At 40.5% G+C, this 17665-nt stretch overlaps 1 protein-coding gene across 4 annotated transcripts in view; it reads right to left on the bottom strand.

Annotated features, from left to right (window-relative positions):
• The window catches only part of LOC117777394 (furin-like protease kpc-1), a 171003-nt gene that overhangs the window by 52792 nt on the left and 100546 nt on the right, over positions 1 to 17665 (bottom strand). For all 4 annotated transcript variants that reach the window (XM_034612152.1, XM_034612151.1, XM_034612154.1 and 1 more), the window contains exons 10-13: positions 14946 to 15118; positions 13163 to 13378; positions 12459 to 12562; positions 1112 to 1225 (exon numbers count right to left, since the gene is read on the bottom strand). In XM_034612152.1, the coding sequence (XP_034468043.1) occupies positions 1112 to 1225; positions 12459 to 12562; positions 13163 to 13378; positions 14946 to 15118 (607 nt within the window). The remainder of the gene's footprint in view (positions 1 to 1111; positions 1226 to 12458; positions 12563 to 13162; positions 13379 to 14945; positions 15119 to 17665) is intronic.

A 17665-nucleotide genomic window follows, 5' to 3' on the forward strand; every position in this document is an offset into this window, starting at 1 on the left:
CACAGATCGTTTTACTTGAGTGAACTCATGGGTAGTGCTTTATTCCTTCAGCTTTATGCATACGTCCATTACTCTAAGTAACTTTGAGCTTATTTTATTGTAAGAATATTAATTTAACAAAGTAATTTAACTATTTTGTGTTACAGAGGCTCAAAAATGATGTCCCTGAAAGCTTGAGGTGGTTCAAATAGGCTATTTAATGTGGCTGAAATTATCCCAGCTAGAGATAATATAGGGATAATTACAGTAATCATACATTTTACAACCACATCCACTGCATTGCCATGTACACTGTAGGGACGTAAACTGTTCAATCATTAATATCCTCTTATGGAGAAAATCTATACAGACAGATAATGAAGCTATTAAGAAACATGTCCTAAATGTACACCTTTATTTTGTTCCATACAAGCTGCCAAGAACTTACTGTATATTTATTGCTTAGGGAACAGCTCCTTTTAGGAAATAGTCCCACACTAAACAAGACCTTTAACACACCAATGTGTCTACTGGCAGTGGGGTGTAGAAGGATGTTGAGGTGGTTCAAATAGGCTATTTAATGTAGCTGAAATTATCCGAGGTAGAGATCATATAGGGATAATTACTGTAATCTTACATTTCACATTTGGATCAACACCTAGAATAATTTAAAAAAAGCATAGTGAGAGAGTTACATGATATAGAATAACACTCTCGTATCATGTACCCACCGGCTTGTTAGCTCAGCTAAGCACAAAGAATGATAACATGGGGAACAGCTATAGGGTTAGTTATGGTTATACAGGGGTTATGTACCTGGCTATTTCTTAGGTGGGTTCAGTGAATTCCTGAAAGCTTTGCTGGTAGCCCAAACCTCACAGTAACAAAGTCTTATATTTACCAGACGTGAGTGACTCTGAGGATTATTGCTCCAAAGAGACAAAAGTAAACTTGACAGGCACATGTTGCTGAGAAGGCCATAGCAACAGGTCAATAAGGTTTTCAGCCACACATAGTGGCTTAAAGGAACAAGACTACTCATGTTAAGGTTTGATTTATGAATACACCAATCTGTTTACATGTAAGCCTCATTTAATTAGTGTGCAGAAAGGGCACAGATGTGTCACAGTACCTATGGTGAACATGGTATCCTGCTGCGTTGATGTTCCAGCTGGGCTCTTCGGGGTCGGGGATCTTTGCTGTCCTGGCGATCAGATGCTGAACATCCCTCCACGTCAGCTCAGGACTGGGGCAAGGGACATAAAACAGAATAGCATCAAAACGCATCCTTCCTTCTGCCCCTGCTCTACACCAACTGAAACCACAGAGGAAGCACTTCAACTCTGTGTGATACTCTGAGAAGAGACCTGCCGAGAGCTCAACACAAGCTCCCGTTTTGTGCAGAAAGTGGCTGGAGGACTGTTTTATGGGGCTTACATTCTCTCAGCCCTGCATGTAAAGCTTATACTGTATTAATGCTAAGGTTTATTGATACATAAACTGCTGAGCTGAGACACGGCCATACCTTTTACAGCAGGTCCTCTAGACATAAAAGCACCTGTTTAAGTCAAGCTTAAGGTTTTAATAATGGTGTCACTGAAAAATTGTGAATCCAACAAAGAATATTTGAGACTTCAACAAAAGAGCCTAGAGAGTTGGATGTAGAAAAAGTCTTCTTTTTAATCCCAGGCAGGGGAATTCTAATAGAGCGGACTCAAGTGTCATGTCAAGCAATATACTAATGGAATCCAATTAAGACCTTTAAACTGCACAGAGAGCTGGAGGATATTAGCTCAGTTTTCTGTAACAAAAGACCAAAGGGTCGTCAACGAGGGCTTTTACTGGATATAAAAAGCATAAAGGAAATTGGGTTTTTCTGCTTTATCCACTCATTATTGTTCCCTAAGAAAATGACTTGAATGGAGTCTAAGAAAACCGCTTGGCCACCCATTCTGAACAGCTTTTTTCTACTTCTGTGAAAAAAAGCCTCCACTGTCTGCCTCTGTACATCTGTACGTGCACAGTCCTCTCTCCACTACAGGAGCACAACAAAAGGTGATTAAAGGTGTACCACACAGTTAAAGCTAATTCCCCCTATCACTAATGACATGACTGCAATTCATTCCGCATGTCTCTTCAGTCACGCTGAGCTATATCTTCCTTCTGTATGGCAAACATTAGCATAAAGATGTAAAGAAAAAAAATCACAAGTGGCCTTTTCATTACGGTGCTTTTGGGTGTTAGACATCTCAGGAAATATGAGGCAAAGATATAAACAGATTTATTCCGTCCACGTATTGGAAAAAACGAAGCAGAACAAAAAGTGAGGAGAGAAGCTTTCATTAGCAGCATAAAACAAAACCCCGGCAAGCAGCGAGAGCAGGCAGCTAAAACAACATGATAGGAATAATACCAGTAACACTAATAATAGACAGATAGAATGAAGCAAAACACAACACACAAACAATTATTTTAAGCTTTGATTTCAAAGGGATCGGAGTGTGTGTAGGGAGGGGATAGGCTTTGTACTTTTGAACTGTTGCTGCTCACTGCGTGTGTCTGTGTGTACGAGTGTGCGTTCTGTATTATACATTAGCGGCAGCAGCGTGATTCTGTTGTGTGCACTCCCCCACCTCCATCATCATCAGCAGCAGCAGCAGCACCACCACCACCATCACCCCTCTGGTGGAATCAGAGAAAGCCCCGCGGCCCCGGCTGGTTTGCATAAAGCAAACAAAATTAAATTTGCTTTGCTAAATCAAAGCATGTATGGTATTCCAAGCCGCTCTCTCTGGGACAAATTACTTCAAACGGCCTCCTTTGTATCATAACAGAATAAAAAAAAATCAGCCCAATCAGCGGCTCTCCAAAACCCTCGTCTCGGGAATTAATTATTGAACCGAGGGCTTTTCTCTCTCCTAGCAGTCCGCGACACAGATCTACAGTATATATTTTGGAAAAGTCATTTTGCTCTTTAAAACACTTGGCCGAGAACTCGGTTAACTGCCGTCCCTCTCGCTCCTTCAGGGTTTTCACTTCACTTCGCCACACAGGCCCTGAAACGATGTGAACAGGTTTTAAGCCACAAAATGGATCCGAAAAACTCCCGACCAGCGTCTACCAGAGTGCTGCAAATTCAGACGTATTGCTCATGCTGTAATGGACTTAAGATGAACTGTTAATGTGTGGGGGAACGTTCACTTATAGGTAACACAATATTTTTCTCTGCACTATCAATGCTGGAACATTTGTCTCCAAGAAGGGAGGTTTTGATGCAAGAAAAGCCATTATATATGGAATAACATGAGACATAACATTGACATGACATTTTCTTGTCATTTACTGTCGGCAGTATTGAATTAATATTCCCCTAAATATTTTAGACACATCACATATGATTAATATAAGCTTGTTGTCAGTATTCAAATTCTATGGTTTCAAGGTTTGCTTGATATTCTCTTTAGTGTTTTGTTTTCTAATACACAGAAATACAATTTAACCGACCTGGTAATGTTAACTGTTACACATACTTTTAAGTAATAAAGTTTACACAGTTTGCATTGTCAACATATGCAACAAGATGTGCCATGTACATGGTTTCACTGTATACTTCAATATGAATGGCTCCGATAATATGACAGTTAGACAACTATTCCTGGTCCTCTCTCTCCCCCTCTCCCACCCCTCTCTCTCTCTCTCTTCTCTCCTCTCTTCCTCATTTTTCTCTGCTCACCCCAACCGGTCAAGGCAGATGGCCGCCCACACTGGTTCTGGCAGTGGTTTTCTTAAGATAATGAGGGACTTTTTTTACGTTCGCCAAAGTGCCGCTCTTTGTGGGAATGACCTTAAAAAGGAAAGTACCTTGAGATAACGTATTTTATGATTCGGCGCTACGCAAATAAAATTGAATTGAATTGAATAATAATATAAAGCATGAATCTAAAGAAAGTAGAAAGATTTCAGCTTCAGCCTCTGGTCGTACAAGAAAGTTGCACAGCTGCATTCCTTCACATGCAAAATGGGCGAGGATGACATTTTGTGACATAAGGTTGCCTTCAAAGGCAGATTGTGTCACAGCGGCACAGCTAGACTCCTTCAAAAGTGGCTGACAAATGCGTACTTTCATCCCTGAGAAACGAAAGGACGGGCGGATCCTTCCCAGCCCAACCTATCCCAGGATTGCGCTTCAGTGGCAAACCATTTTTCAAAGAGGTAATGGCGCCGGTAAGCGACAGCACTGCCGATGCTTGAGTATCTTCAACTCAACTGAACAGGTAACGGTGCACATATTGAAAAACAAGGGCATTCAAACTTTCTCAGGGTGTTTAACTGCAGAGTTGTTTCTAAAAAAAATATAGATTTCCTCCTGTGGTCGTTAATAACAGATAATAAGAATAAACTATGATGAAATAACATCAAAACTTAAAAAATTGAACAAAGCCTAATGAGTCATATTGTCAACGAATGTCTCCCTCTGTCAGCGTCTCCCTCTGAAGGATAAACAGCAACACAAGGAGCTGCAGAGGGAACTAACACCAGTGTTAAAACGACAAAATAAAAGCATGTTGTCAAGCACACGCACAAATAACACATCTGAGCTGCAGGGGCAGAGTGGAACAATATATGAGCCTCCTCCAGAGCCTCACAGCCTTCATCCCCTCGCCAAGGCTCACAAAGCACCACAGCAGCCGTCACAGTGAGCACACAACTGTTTACAAATCCCCAGTTAATAGGATCAGGCCTCATTGACTGGGCTGCTCCGATGTGTCTGATGTAATCTATTAGCTGTATGATAGTCAGTGTCTCAGTCCAATCGATAACCCTGGGCCTCCATATTGCTCCACTGTGGACTGTTACTCCTCTTTAGTGCTGCTTAGAATGCAGGCTTAGTGACTATAAAGTGTGTGTGTGTGTGTGTGTGTGTGTGTGTGTGTGTGTGTGTGTGTGTGTGTGTGTGTGTGTGTGTGTGTGTGTGTGTGTGTGTGTGTGTGTGTGTGTGTGTGTGTGTGTGCAGTGGGAGCTGTGTGACCGTGCTTAAGGAACATGTGTGCATAATACTGCGTTATATACTGCAGTTTGAATGTGTGCAATGTTAAATCATAAAACATACATAAGCTGATACTGGGCAGATGTAAATTCGGTATCACTTTAATGAATATGTGAGAGTTGTGTAATTATGTTGGCATTTGTAATATTCATGCACGTATACACGTATGGATCGCATGTCTGGAGGTGCACGTGTGTGTGTGTGTGTGTGTGTGTGTGTGTGTGTATAGGCACTGCGTTTTTGTGTGTGTGGGAGTATGTCTGTAGCTTGTGTAACTGGGTTTCCAATTAAGTTGAACCACAGGCCGGATCAATGCTAGTCCTCTGTGTGCAGGAATGAGCAGCCCTGGGCCCTCAGAGCATGGCCCACGAATAATTTATCACTCACACTGGGCCCAGGCAAAAAGGAGGAGGAGGACGAGGAGGACGAGGAGGAGGAGGAGTCAGAGAGCGCAAGGACAAAGTGTCCAGCCCAGGGGAGAGAGCATGAGAGACGGGCAATCGAGGGGACAGAAAGATGGAAGGGTGACGAAAGAAAGGGCGAGATCAGGACCCGAAGGAAAACACTGTCAGCTCACAGCCGTTTAGAAGCATCACACTCAACACTTTTCTGTAAACAACAATCAAAAATGAAATTCTGTAAAGAACATAAGCCATATAATTATTTTTTACCATAATATACTGTATATTTGCTCATGCTGAGAGTAGAAGGCAGAACACAATATTTATTGCGTGATTCATCTAAAATATTTCAAGAGCTTTTTAATTGTGACATATATAATGAATTCTACAACTTTTTTATCATGACATATTACTGCATAAAGTCCTGCAAGTGAATTTGAGACTGATACAATTGTCCCACTGCCCCAATTTTCCCATTCAGCAGCCATGTTGTTTTAAAAGCAAATACACTCAGTAGCGTAGTAATTTTATTTTGAAGGGTGCATTATCTAAATAGAAATATTTGTGCCCACATAGCACAATGTGCTTGTTACTCACATAGGGAGGCACAGCAGTACTCCCTATTTATTTGACAAATATTCAAATTGATACAAAAGGTGTTTTAACAGACCCTTTTCCTCTGCAGAGAGGTGTTCTCTCTTACTACCTGGCAAGTCCACACAATAACAGCAACCTAACAACGTGCAAATGTACCTGGCCTCTGAAGAGAATGGGACATGGCACCCTGATTGTTTTTAACACCCACAATTAACCAAGATACCCACAACAACTCTTTTGAGCAATGAGACTGATGCTGCAACTATTTGCAATGGATTTGTCTTTCAGCTAAATGACAATATCAGCATGCAAAAATGCAGATAATAGCATAAAAAAAATGTTTATGTTGATATGTTTATGACCATGTTCACATTTTTGATTAATGTGTTAGCATGATAATTTGCCAAATAAGTCCAGAACACAGAATATAGTTGAGGTTTATGGGATTGTCCAGTGTGTCCAGGATGATGACACTGGATGAAAAAGTCAAGAAATTACCAGGTATTACAGTAAATCTGTGGTTACCAAATTTCATGGCATTCCATCCATTAGTCAATATAATTTAATATATATATATATATATATATAATTAAATGAATAATATAAAAACTCTAAACCTCAAATGTCAACATCAAGGTGGCAGTGGTTGTGGATCACCAAAATCAGCAGCATTCATCCACTTAGCACAATGAATGATTGAAAAAAAAACAAATCAAAAACAAATCAAGGCAATCTACACAATATTGTTGGGATTTTTCAGTTTGAAAATGTTCACAGTTCCACAAATCAGAAAGATGATGGGTGAATGACGACTGAAGGTCTTGACAGACTGATAGAGAGTCATATCTTTAGAGTGTGTACATTGCCGGCAAATACTTATAAAACAAAATTAAAAGAAATATTAAATACTTGCAGTTTATTGGCCTGAAAAGGTCCAATTTAACACCTGAGCAGCCAATAAATGAACTATCATCAGCTTCATTAAAACTTTACTTGCAGCCAGAAGAGACATTGACTTTCATTCAGGTTTTTTACTGATGCTCAGCTTGTTCAATTTCCCTCTTCTTTTCTTTTTGTTAAACAGTAACTGAAGGAGATATCAATAACAGTGGAGCTAATTAGTCAGTGGGGTATAATGTGTTGGAACAAGAACAGCAGCACTTTAAAACTCACTGTCTCATCCTACCCAGCGTATCTTCTGCTTGGACACTTCCCATTAAGATCTTCTGCCGAGCCACATCGCAGCATTGTTTGAAGGGCAGAGACATACGCAAATTACATACACATGAGAAGGCCAATCACCCACTGCCTTATGTCCAATAACATGTGTAGATGAGCACACACAGGAAAGCATAGAAACACTCAGAGACACATAGACAACACCCACTGTGGTACAACTACACACATAGAGAGCTTCCCCACCCTCCCTGTACAGCTTCAGAGTCCAAATGTTCCCGTCATCTCTGTCCTTAGTTTGTCTCTATTAATCTCACAGTAGCGAGGCTTGGACTGGTTAGACGCTGCACATCGCTCTGTAATCTTCTCTTAATGTGCTGCACTCTAAGCCTAAGTGAACCCATTTGGAGCGACTGTGAGCAGACTGTGATTCCTTGCATGTTATCTGAACAAGTGTAACTAATGGGTTTATCAATTAGGCCAAGTCCAATAACTGCATGCCTGCAATCGCCTTTAAATACACTCCACCAGCATAGCCCTGATTTCTGCACCTAATGAGTGCACACATGCGCTCACACACGCACGCACGCACACACGCACACATGCATGCACACACACGAGCATGCACATGCACGCACACACACACGGTCACACATGCTAGTGTGTGTTTGCATGACTGTGAGGCCGTGGGCAGTTTGCATCTTGTGTCTTTATTTGAGTGTTAATATGTCTGTGTGTGCCAGAGGGAGCATGTGTGTCTCTGACTCTATGGTTTAGCTTTGAGAGCTAACTATATATATACATATATGTATATGTTAAATGTGCATATGTGTGCACTTCTACCATTTGTGTGTGTGAGTGTAAATCCTTACGCACCTACAAAATTTAGTAGTCGGTGTGCATGAATACTATATTAAGTTAAGTTGAGTTGGTACACAGCCTTAATGCATTGCACTTGTGTGACTAGTATGTATGCAGTTTTTGTGTATTGAAAAGAGGAGATGGTCTTGATGTGTAATATTTACAATGTCCCAAATATCTTATGACATTTAGAAATGCTAGACAGCAACCAAAAATTCTTCTGTCAGATAATTAATTGGAAATACTATACAAATGTGCAGCACTGTATGACAGTGAGCATTAAACTGTTTAGACAGAGAAAGCTCTGAGTGACTATGACTTCAGGTTGGAAGCAGCCACATTAATTTAACACAGTGGTCTTTAGTTCCAATATAAACTAGATTGACACACAGCAGAGTGCAGACCTCCTAGGCCCATAGTTATCTGTACTCTAAATATATCTGAATTTTACTCTGCAATATCTCTTGAGAAATTCACAAAAATCTTTAAAAAATCCCAAACAAGAGTTATCAGGGGAGGACATATCCACTCTTATTAAGTCATTTTGAATCAATTCTTATCAGAAATGGAAATAGGTGTAAATCTCAGAATTACTTCCTAGCTGCAGTTAGCATTGTAACACAATAACCATAATCAACATGACGGCCCAACAACTCACACCTGGGAACAGCCCCACCCTGGTGGTCCGGCTGAGAGGCGAGTGGGTGTGTCGATGACGTTTCTGACACGTTACAGACGCAAAGTATAAAAAACAATAAAGAACACAAATATCTCAAGATGAAAAAGAGGAGCCATGCGTAGAAGACACTTCTCATTGTGACTGGCTGGCTGTGCAGAGGTAAGAAAAAAGGTTTGGACAAAAATCCAAAACAAGCGTCATCAGGGATGACATATCCACTGAATGAGAACTTAAACAACAAATGAGAACTTCATCAACTCGAAAGGTTGCTTGTAAATTAAATTGGAGCTCAGTAGAGCGCATACCTCAGTCCTCTAAATATATATCCGATTTTTTTCATCAAGATCTCTGCGTTGTTTCTTCAGAAATTCATGAAAATGTAAGAAATGTATCGTATCTCTCAACGTTAAAGAAAATGAAAAGCCTCCCTAATCACACTCCAAATGTTAATGTGTTCTTCCTTGACCCATACTCCCCCCTTCCAACAATTTTCAATTCAGGTTTTGCATAATTCTGCAGACAGACAAACCAGCAGCAATGAAAACGTAGCCTACTTGGCAGAGGTAACCACTGTTAAGTGCATTATCTTCTGTATAGTTAAAGAACGAAGGGCCATACAGTAAAGTCCATTAACAACCTGTATTTACAAAGATGAGTTGTTGAATAATGTAAGTGTCCCATTTTTATTCACAGTTAGCATTGAGCACTTGAGGTGAATACATTTTATGTCTCACTAAAGCATTAAATGTCTCAACTGACCAACAGGTTAAAAGAGTGTCTGGGGTGACAGAGGAGACAATCCATCTTCGCGGATAGACCAAACACACTTAGAATTAACAGAAAGGTACAAATCAGAGAGAATACGGCAGGATAAAATCAAATGTTCAGCTCCTTTCTAGAAAATGGACAGACATGCTGGGGGATGAGAGAAACAGAGATAAAGTGACAGAGGGGCTGACATTGTGATCAAGTGAACAAACATTCTGAGACAGAAAGACTGTCGTACTGGATGAGTGAGGAATTGATTTGCCCTGATGGTTTGTTGGACAGCCGTCACGGCGGATGGAAGAAGTCAGATGGAAACACAGAGAGACAGACAGGCCAAGATTGTCAGAGACAGACACTGACACTGTTGGGGCAGTAACACACTGGAGGACATTCTGATAATCTGGACATGCACCTGCTGTGCTCCCATTTAGGCCCTCTGCTATTTTTTATCAACATCGTATGTTGTAATTTCCCCTGCTGCCAGCAGAAAACCTTCTCATTACACTGGAGATGAAAAAGGGAAGCCTGGTAGCCTAGTGGTTAAGACACATACCATATTATCCCTGATTCAATTCCAGCCACACACCTTTGTTGCATGTTCTCACCTCACTTTCCCCATGATCCCTACATTAAGGCTGTTCTTCATTATATCACTAAATCCTGCTGAGAATCTCATTGTAAAGACCGAGTCTCAAGTCTAAGAGGCTTTGAGCTAATGTCAGAATGCTAATAGTGGGCATGTTGTCATGTGATTAGCAGTGCAATGTTCACAGCGTTCATCATCATTATCATCATCATCATCATGCTAAAATTCTAAACAATTTTTGTTGTTGTTGTTAAATTATCATTTTAATAATTTGACGATTCCTCAAATTATTCCTGGACCACTCTGGGGTGTCACATAACCCAGGTTGGAAACAATTGCTTAAATTTGATGTAATTGTACTCCAGTTTAAATGTAGTTTTAGAATTACTGATTAAAGTGTAATTCTGGAGACATTGCTTGGCATGTAATTACTACAATAAGAATCCAATGTATCTTCATGTCTGTATAAACAAATGCTTTAGTGCTGGTGAATGTTCTAGATGAGGCAGATTGTTTCTGATGAATGGGGATCAGAGCGAAAAAACCCTCTAGGTTTGCTCTGTGCTAAAATATATGAGTGTTCGTGTTTGTGTGAAATGTGGGGAAAAAGAGTGAGACACAGAATGAACAAGTGTGAGAAACAGACAAAGAGAGAGAGAGAGACCGAGAAAGATATACAGACAGAGAGAGAGATGCCAGCTCCATAAAGACGTGACCAGAATGCTGCCGATCTGAGCGAGAGAGGTGATATATAGTTAAGTCAGTAGCAGCGGGTCACGACAAAGCCTTTAACAGTAATGTCCTGGGAGTCGCCTTGCCCAGGGGACCCGCGCTCCATTTTACAGCCGAGCGACTGAGACTGAGACGCCGTGGCACGACAGCTGGAGCAGTAAAGCCAGCCTCTAGTACCATCCATAACATGAAGGAGGCGTAGACGTCGCTGATACCACCACAAAACACCAGGCCCGAGGCCACACCGACAGCTGGCGAGTTAAGAGGGCTGAAGAAAAAAGGGGGCTTGGGAAATGGTAGGAAGTGGCAAGCGAGACAAAGGAGGGAGAGGAAGGGAAAAAAAGAGTAAAGGAGATATATCTGCAGATTTAGACAGACACAGAGGGAAAGAAGGGATGGGAGAAAAAGATGATTTACATCAAAGGAAGAGTTAAAAAAACAGAGAAGGGAAAATGGGGAGGAGAGACAAGGTGGGAAAATGCTCATAGATACAGGGAGCAGGATTTAGCACTGAAATATAAAGTCAACTCCTTGAGTAACTTATTTGACAATTTGGAGAAAATTAATCTTCAGTCTATTACTGTGTAATCTTTAACATAAAACCATACAACATTGATCCAAGTGCTAAAAACCAGATCAACTGGACTTGGTTGAGTTTCTTGAAGACGTTTCGCCTCTCATCCAAGAGGCTTCTTCAGTTCGAACTGACTGTTTTTTAGCACTTGGATATACCATGATCTGGATGACTGAGAATCTCCACAGACTTACAACGTTGACTTTTTGAGTTTTGGGCTGTTAGCTGTTTGAAGACCTCGCCTTGCGTTCAGGTAAATTATGAATGAATGGCATTTTTTCATTTCTTTTTTAAATATTGACATGTTTAGTATGCATACTATTGTATACTGTTAACTGTAACCTTATTCACTGTAGACTGCATGGACGATGCATCGCTATTGCTCCCCACTATCCCGAATTTAAGATAAAATGGACAAATTAGCACTTTAACAAACATAAGTGTGAGAACTACCTAAAATGACAGAAACCATCTTTGAGAAAAATGTATTTGATTTATTGATTTACTTTGACTTTTTAGTTTGGTCTATGTCCCATCTGCTAACATGGAGGAGGCAGGATTTATCACCTATACTGCAACCTGCTATCACGTGGCAATCAAAATGATTTGGCTTCACATTTGGGGAGCAGGTATGTAATCCATCTATATAAACAGTTAATGATATTCACAATCATAATTTAAAAGCATGTTAGGATGGCAACATTTGCTTTTTAGCCTTAAAACAAAAGTAGACAGAGTCTTGTAAATACATCAGTTATTTTTTTCTGGTATTTGGTTATAAACCAGAGTGTTAGAAAACTAATATTTTGACCTGAAGGAAAATTCAAAGGGGCATTATGTTATCAGGACTAAGAAACTGACTGTGCACCATGAATGACAATATCTGTAGCCATTCATCCAGTGCAGTTTGAGTTCCAGCTATTGGCACAATCATCACCACAAGGCTAAGTGCCCTTGAGCAACATTTCAAGCCCCAACAGCAATCAACAACATATCACATTCATTGCTATCCTGTTGTATCTGTGGTGTGTGGTGCAGCTGGTCAGGTGGACACTCACTTTACTTCCAAGACAAGGGCCAGAATTCCTGCAGCCATCGGAGCAGCACTGGATGTTCCGAGAAACTGTGTGACGCAGCCATCACCAACGGTGGTCACAGTGACCTGGAGAAACCACCAACAAAATATGTTACAAGTAGACGTATCAGTATACAGAGTAAAAAAGCTGTTCTACACTATGACTTCTCTAAAACGGTGTCCCCTGAGGGGTTAATCCAGTCAGAGGACTTCTGACACTGTAGCAGCTACTGTATTAGCACCAGTTTTTAGGATAATTAAAAGAAAACAACTTGTGTCTAGTTTGACCACCTGCTGATGTGAGGTGAAAGAGACATTACAGCAAAGAAAGGTAATATCACACTGATAAGATTGGCCTTTCTCCAGCCCTGGAGCTGCCACTACGTTTGCTTCTTCTGGCTTTTCACTGTTACTTCCGCCCTCAACACCTCACCTTCTTCCTCCAACTATCTCAGCCACTACAGCCATGCTTTACCTCCAATTAACACTCATTTGCATCTGCATGAGTGTGAGAGTGTGTGTGTGTGTGTGTGTGTGACCTAGGTCATGTGGCAGCCCTCTATAAATATCACACAGGTCGCTGCTCTTTAACAGGCTCTAACAGGACTCACACACTCAAATATATATATGCATTCGTTAAAGATAAACCTTGTTGTTAGATGTGTTCTGAGATCTACACACACTAACCAGAGTTAGTGGTCCTCCCACGCTGGCCCCTGTCAGAGTGACAGCCATCACCCCGGGGCAGGGCTCACCGAAGTAGGCGGGCTTCCCTGTTTGAGTGACAGCGCCGATGGCAATGTTGTAGATGGAGTTAACATAACCGTCTGCGCCGCAGTGGTCATGTTGCTTACCACCATTACCTGCCGCCCACACAAAGATGCTGCCCTTCCCACCTCGGCCCTGAAAACACAAACAGAGGGACGTCAAAGGGAAAGAACAAGTGGATTTCATAAAGACTTTTTCCATCTAGTAAGCAGAGCATGTCATATATTATCATAATATCGAACGAAATGCATTCACATTATGTGAGAAGTGAAGACAAACCTTTCTTTGATGTTAAAAATGAATAAGACATTAACCAGCATTTGAAGAAAGCATTACTGGGCAAGCGACCAAAACAAACTTTGTGGTTTGAGGGTAAAAAAAACTTTTCAGCAATTTAACGAAATCTGCAATTTCTAACAGCATACGGCTGCAACACAGTTTAAATACTATAGAGCATCTTCTCAATTCACAAGTTCACAAGCATCAAGTGAAACAAACAAATCCAAAACTAAGTAAAACTTAAGCGACAGCTCAATATTCACACCAGTTGTAAGAAGCAAGAAATTTGAATCTCAAAACACCCAAAGGAGCTTCATTCAATTTCAAAAGTGTTGCAAAGTAGAACTAACTAAAGTTTAGACACAGACAGGACTTTTTGGATGATTACATCCACATTAGTTAGCAAATTAGCCCTAAAACCCGAAGGTGCCAGGGCAACACAATTAACCAGTTTTTTTCACAGCAAGTACTTTTCCTGAGCCCAACGAATATTTAAAAGGAACTCAGAAACCACAGAAGCAAGGCTCAAAGCTTACAGCTCATGAAATATTGTAAAATCCATATTCACTTACAAGCTTTTTAAATATGAACATAGCCAGGGTAAGTTTGAAAGCTTTAAAGTGAACAAATATTAAGAAACCTTTTATAAGGACTCAGTTACCCACAATCCTCCTGTGGATATGTGCCCAATGCTCATCTTCCTACATTGTTAAAGTTGTTGTTGCTATAATATTGTCTGAAGTCATTTTCTGCTAACAAAGTACTCATCAGTCACGGATGATGTACAAGCCATGCGGCTGCTACAACTTGTGCACTGTATTCATTGACACAGAGAGTAAGCAGTGTGCCACCAGACTAAAAATGTCCAAGGGACGGGCATTTCTTGTTAATTGATTCACGAAACAAAGTGTATGTACGCTGTAGTTCAACTTCCAAACTACTTTGAAAAAGAGTAATAAATAAAGGGAGAACAAAAAGCAAGATCCCAGAAGTCTTTGGTCTGTTTGTCTGCCTACATGCTCAAAGAATAAATTTATAATATTTCACCTAAAGACAGAGTGCCTTAACTTTTTTTTTTTCATGATTGTCTGCATCATTAAGACTTCTGGGATCTTGGTGTTTTGTAAACAAAGAGAAAGAGGCTGCTATTGAGAGAAATAATCATCTTTGTTCCTATTCATTGGAAACTGAAAACACCAAAAAAAAGACTCAGTTCCAGGGCTCGGTTCCTGATTTATGTCTAACCTAATAACGGGCCACTTTGCTTAGACATTTGTTTATAAGGTTTAAAGAAAAATGAAGAATTTGCATCTAAATTTGGCTTCATAATTAAATGTCCTTCCAGTCTCAGCTCTGCAGACAGCGTGAGTGTCTGCTTTGCGTCAGACAGACACCAGTGTGAACTTAGAGATGAAAGCTGTGCCTTGTGAGTTCCTAGCTGGAGGGCTTTCGCTGTCAGTCTGTGCGGCCCGTCCAGCTCGGCCCCGTCGTCCCGCGGGCCCCAACAGCAGACGTAGATGTCGATGAATTGGATGTTGAAGGTCAGAGCTGCGGCCTCCATGGCATCAGTGACAGAGCCGTTCAAAAGGCGGATACCTGGACGGACCGGGGAAAAAAGGTCACATAGATCAGAGTTCGGAAGGAGGCTTGTGGAGGAGTGAGGAAAGAAGGTGCACTCCACATAACAATGCTGAAGAAATGTGTTGTGCTGCACAGGACACAGACATGAAGACTTTGTTATTTCATTTGTCATTGCAGCGCTTGCTCAATTGATGTGATTTTAATGTTGAAATGAATCTAGGCAGTTTTTTGCAAGCAGAGCTGGCCCTAGACTTTTGGGGGCCCTGTTAAAAATTTGATTGGGGGCCCCTCTACCATACATTATTTTTTCTCCCTCTCACTCTATATATTTTTAAACAGTAGAACATGATACAAGACCTACACTCTATATGTATAGTCTTAAAGCAAACTTATCAATCACATTAAATTTCATGTAGACATACTGTATAGGCCTACATAGCATGCAATGTTGAATTTTGACATCAGAAGATGAACGAGTAACTACAGGGAGAGAAAGCTGAGGCAAGTGTTTTCTTCTATTCACCTCTGGGACCCTAGAGGGCATCATTCTGGCTTATTCTATCAAAGTTATGAATGGCAGCCAACATAACATTTCACTATGCAGAATGCAAAAAAAACAATGGTTTACTTCACAATGTATAACATCTTGTAAGTCCACAACTTGTGTAGAGTAAAATTATGGCCTAGAGAGGGGCAGCACTGCAGTGATGTTACACTTTAAAATTTGACAAGTTGATCTACCTGAAAATAATTAACGAATAGTCCTAAATTATGTTTATTATTATTATTACTATTATTATTAAGATTATTTATATTATTTATCATTCATATCTATGTATTCCAACTTAAAAAGTGAAATTAACTTGTTTCAGTGAAAGTAAAACTATTCAGTCTGAATTAACAGGATAGTTGTGTTTACTCAGTCCAAAATAATCTGGACATATTCAGACTAGAATTTCACGAAGGCAAAAACTCAAGTAAAGGGATTGGTTTGGCGAGAGTTGCTCGATTATATTGGTAGAAACCATGTTGGATTTTCCATACAACTATTCTGTTCTTCACGGGTCCAAGAGTTGGTGCCCTAACCTGAAAACCTGAACCCCTGTACCTTGCATATAATCTATCCTCCAGGAAAGTGTTTTCAATACCTCCAGGTTTTGTTATTCTTTCTGATTGAAATAGCTGCATGGTTAACTTAATCCACTTGTGATTTTAGATTAAAAATCAATTTATTGTCAAGTGATGGATGACAACACGGCTTGTTTACATTTAGCTCTGCAGTTTTGTTGCAGTATTAAAGATAACTTGGCTATGCACTAGTCCATTCATTTATTACACATCATTTTAAACAGTGCTGGGACCTGGGGTTAAAGAGCAAGACCCGACCTGAACCTGACTGACTGTATAAAATGTGAATCCGAACCCGTACAGGTCCTGGGATGGACCTCTGGTCCTACGGCTTGGGTGGAGCCGTGAAGACACACATGGTACCAAAATGCATCCTTTCCAACAGCAACTGTACCATCCATAAAGTAAATAAATCTAGTACTACTGGCATGTGCCACGTAACATGTACAATGTCTTTAAACACAACTAAACTTGTGTCTCCAACACTGTCTCAGAGCATGCTGGGAGGCTCTGTCCATCGAGCCCTTACATACAACAATACCAACTCCTGTTACAGGCAAATAAAGTGCATTACTCACATTACATGAGTGGAGTCAACTGGATCGTGAGACATAAGTAAAGAACACTAATGTAACATAAGTAAGCATATTCACTCTAAGGTAACTGATCCCAGAAGAAACAGAGGGTTGTTAATTACAGAGTTACATGTCAACTCTCTTCAAATTGTCTCATTAAACATGTTTGCAATACATTGAGCTGATTCACTGGGCTTCATTTGCCTTCTCTCTACTCACATGTATGTTTACATTCAAAAACAACACTTCAAATGAGGTTACTTGCTACACACTGAAAATGTTGAGTACATTTCCAAAGCGAAAGCAGCCACCGAGGTAAGAACTCAGCTCAGTCATTGCTCAGTGTCAGACAGCGAGAGCAGGTCTCAACTGCAGCCAGTGGTTCAACATGCATCTTTCATTTGGGTCTTGCCCTTTCATCTCCTGTGTGCCAGACTCTGTTTATGAGTAGCGATAAAATAGACTCAGCAAGGTGAAATTAAGACTAACTGTGGAGAGAGATTTGTGGTCTTGCCTCACAACATGTTTTTTCTTTCTTCTCTTTTGGTCAATTCTGCAAGAGGCTCCCATAGGCCACTGACAAATGAGAGGAGTTCAAGGGTGAAAGTTCACAGAGCAGAGTTTAAATGTCAGGGTTCAACCCAGAGTTTCCTGTTCTTATAGTCTGTGCTTCATGCTGATGACACCACTGAAAGAAATTGATTTTGATAAGTTCAGATCTGAGAACTGTGGGGAAGTCTCTTCCCCAAACATAACGTGATCCTCATTATTTTGTCCTGTCTGGCACTGGTAGTGCATCCTATAAAAATATTGGCTTTCAAAACAGAAAATCTTGTGTATGCGATTCAATCACTCCTTG

The sequence above is a fragment of the Hippoglossus hippoglossus genome, chromosome 16, assembly GCF_009819705.1.
Source record: "Hippoglossus hippoglossus isolate fHipHip1 chromosome 16, fHipHip1.pri, whole genome shotgun sequence".
Lineage (NCBI taxonomy): Eukaryota > Metazoa > Chordata > Actinopteri > Pleuronectiformes > Pleuronectidae > Hippoglossus > Hippoglossus hippoglossus.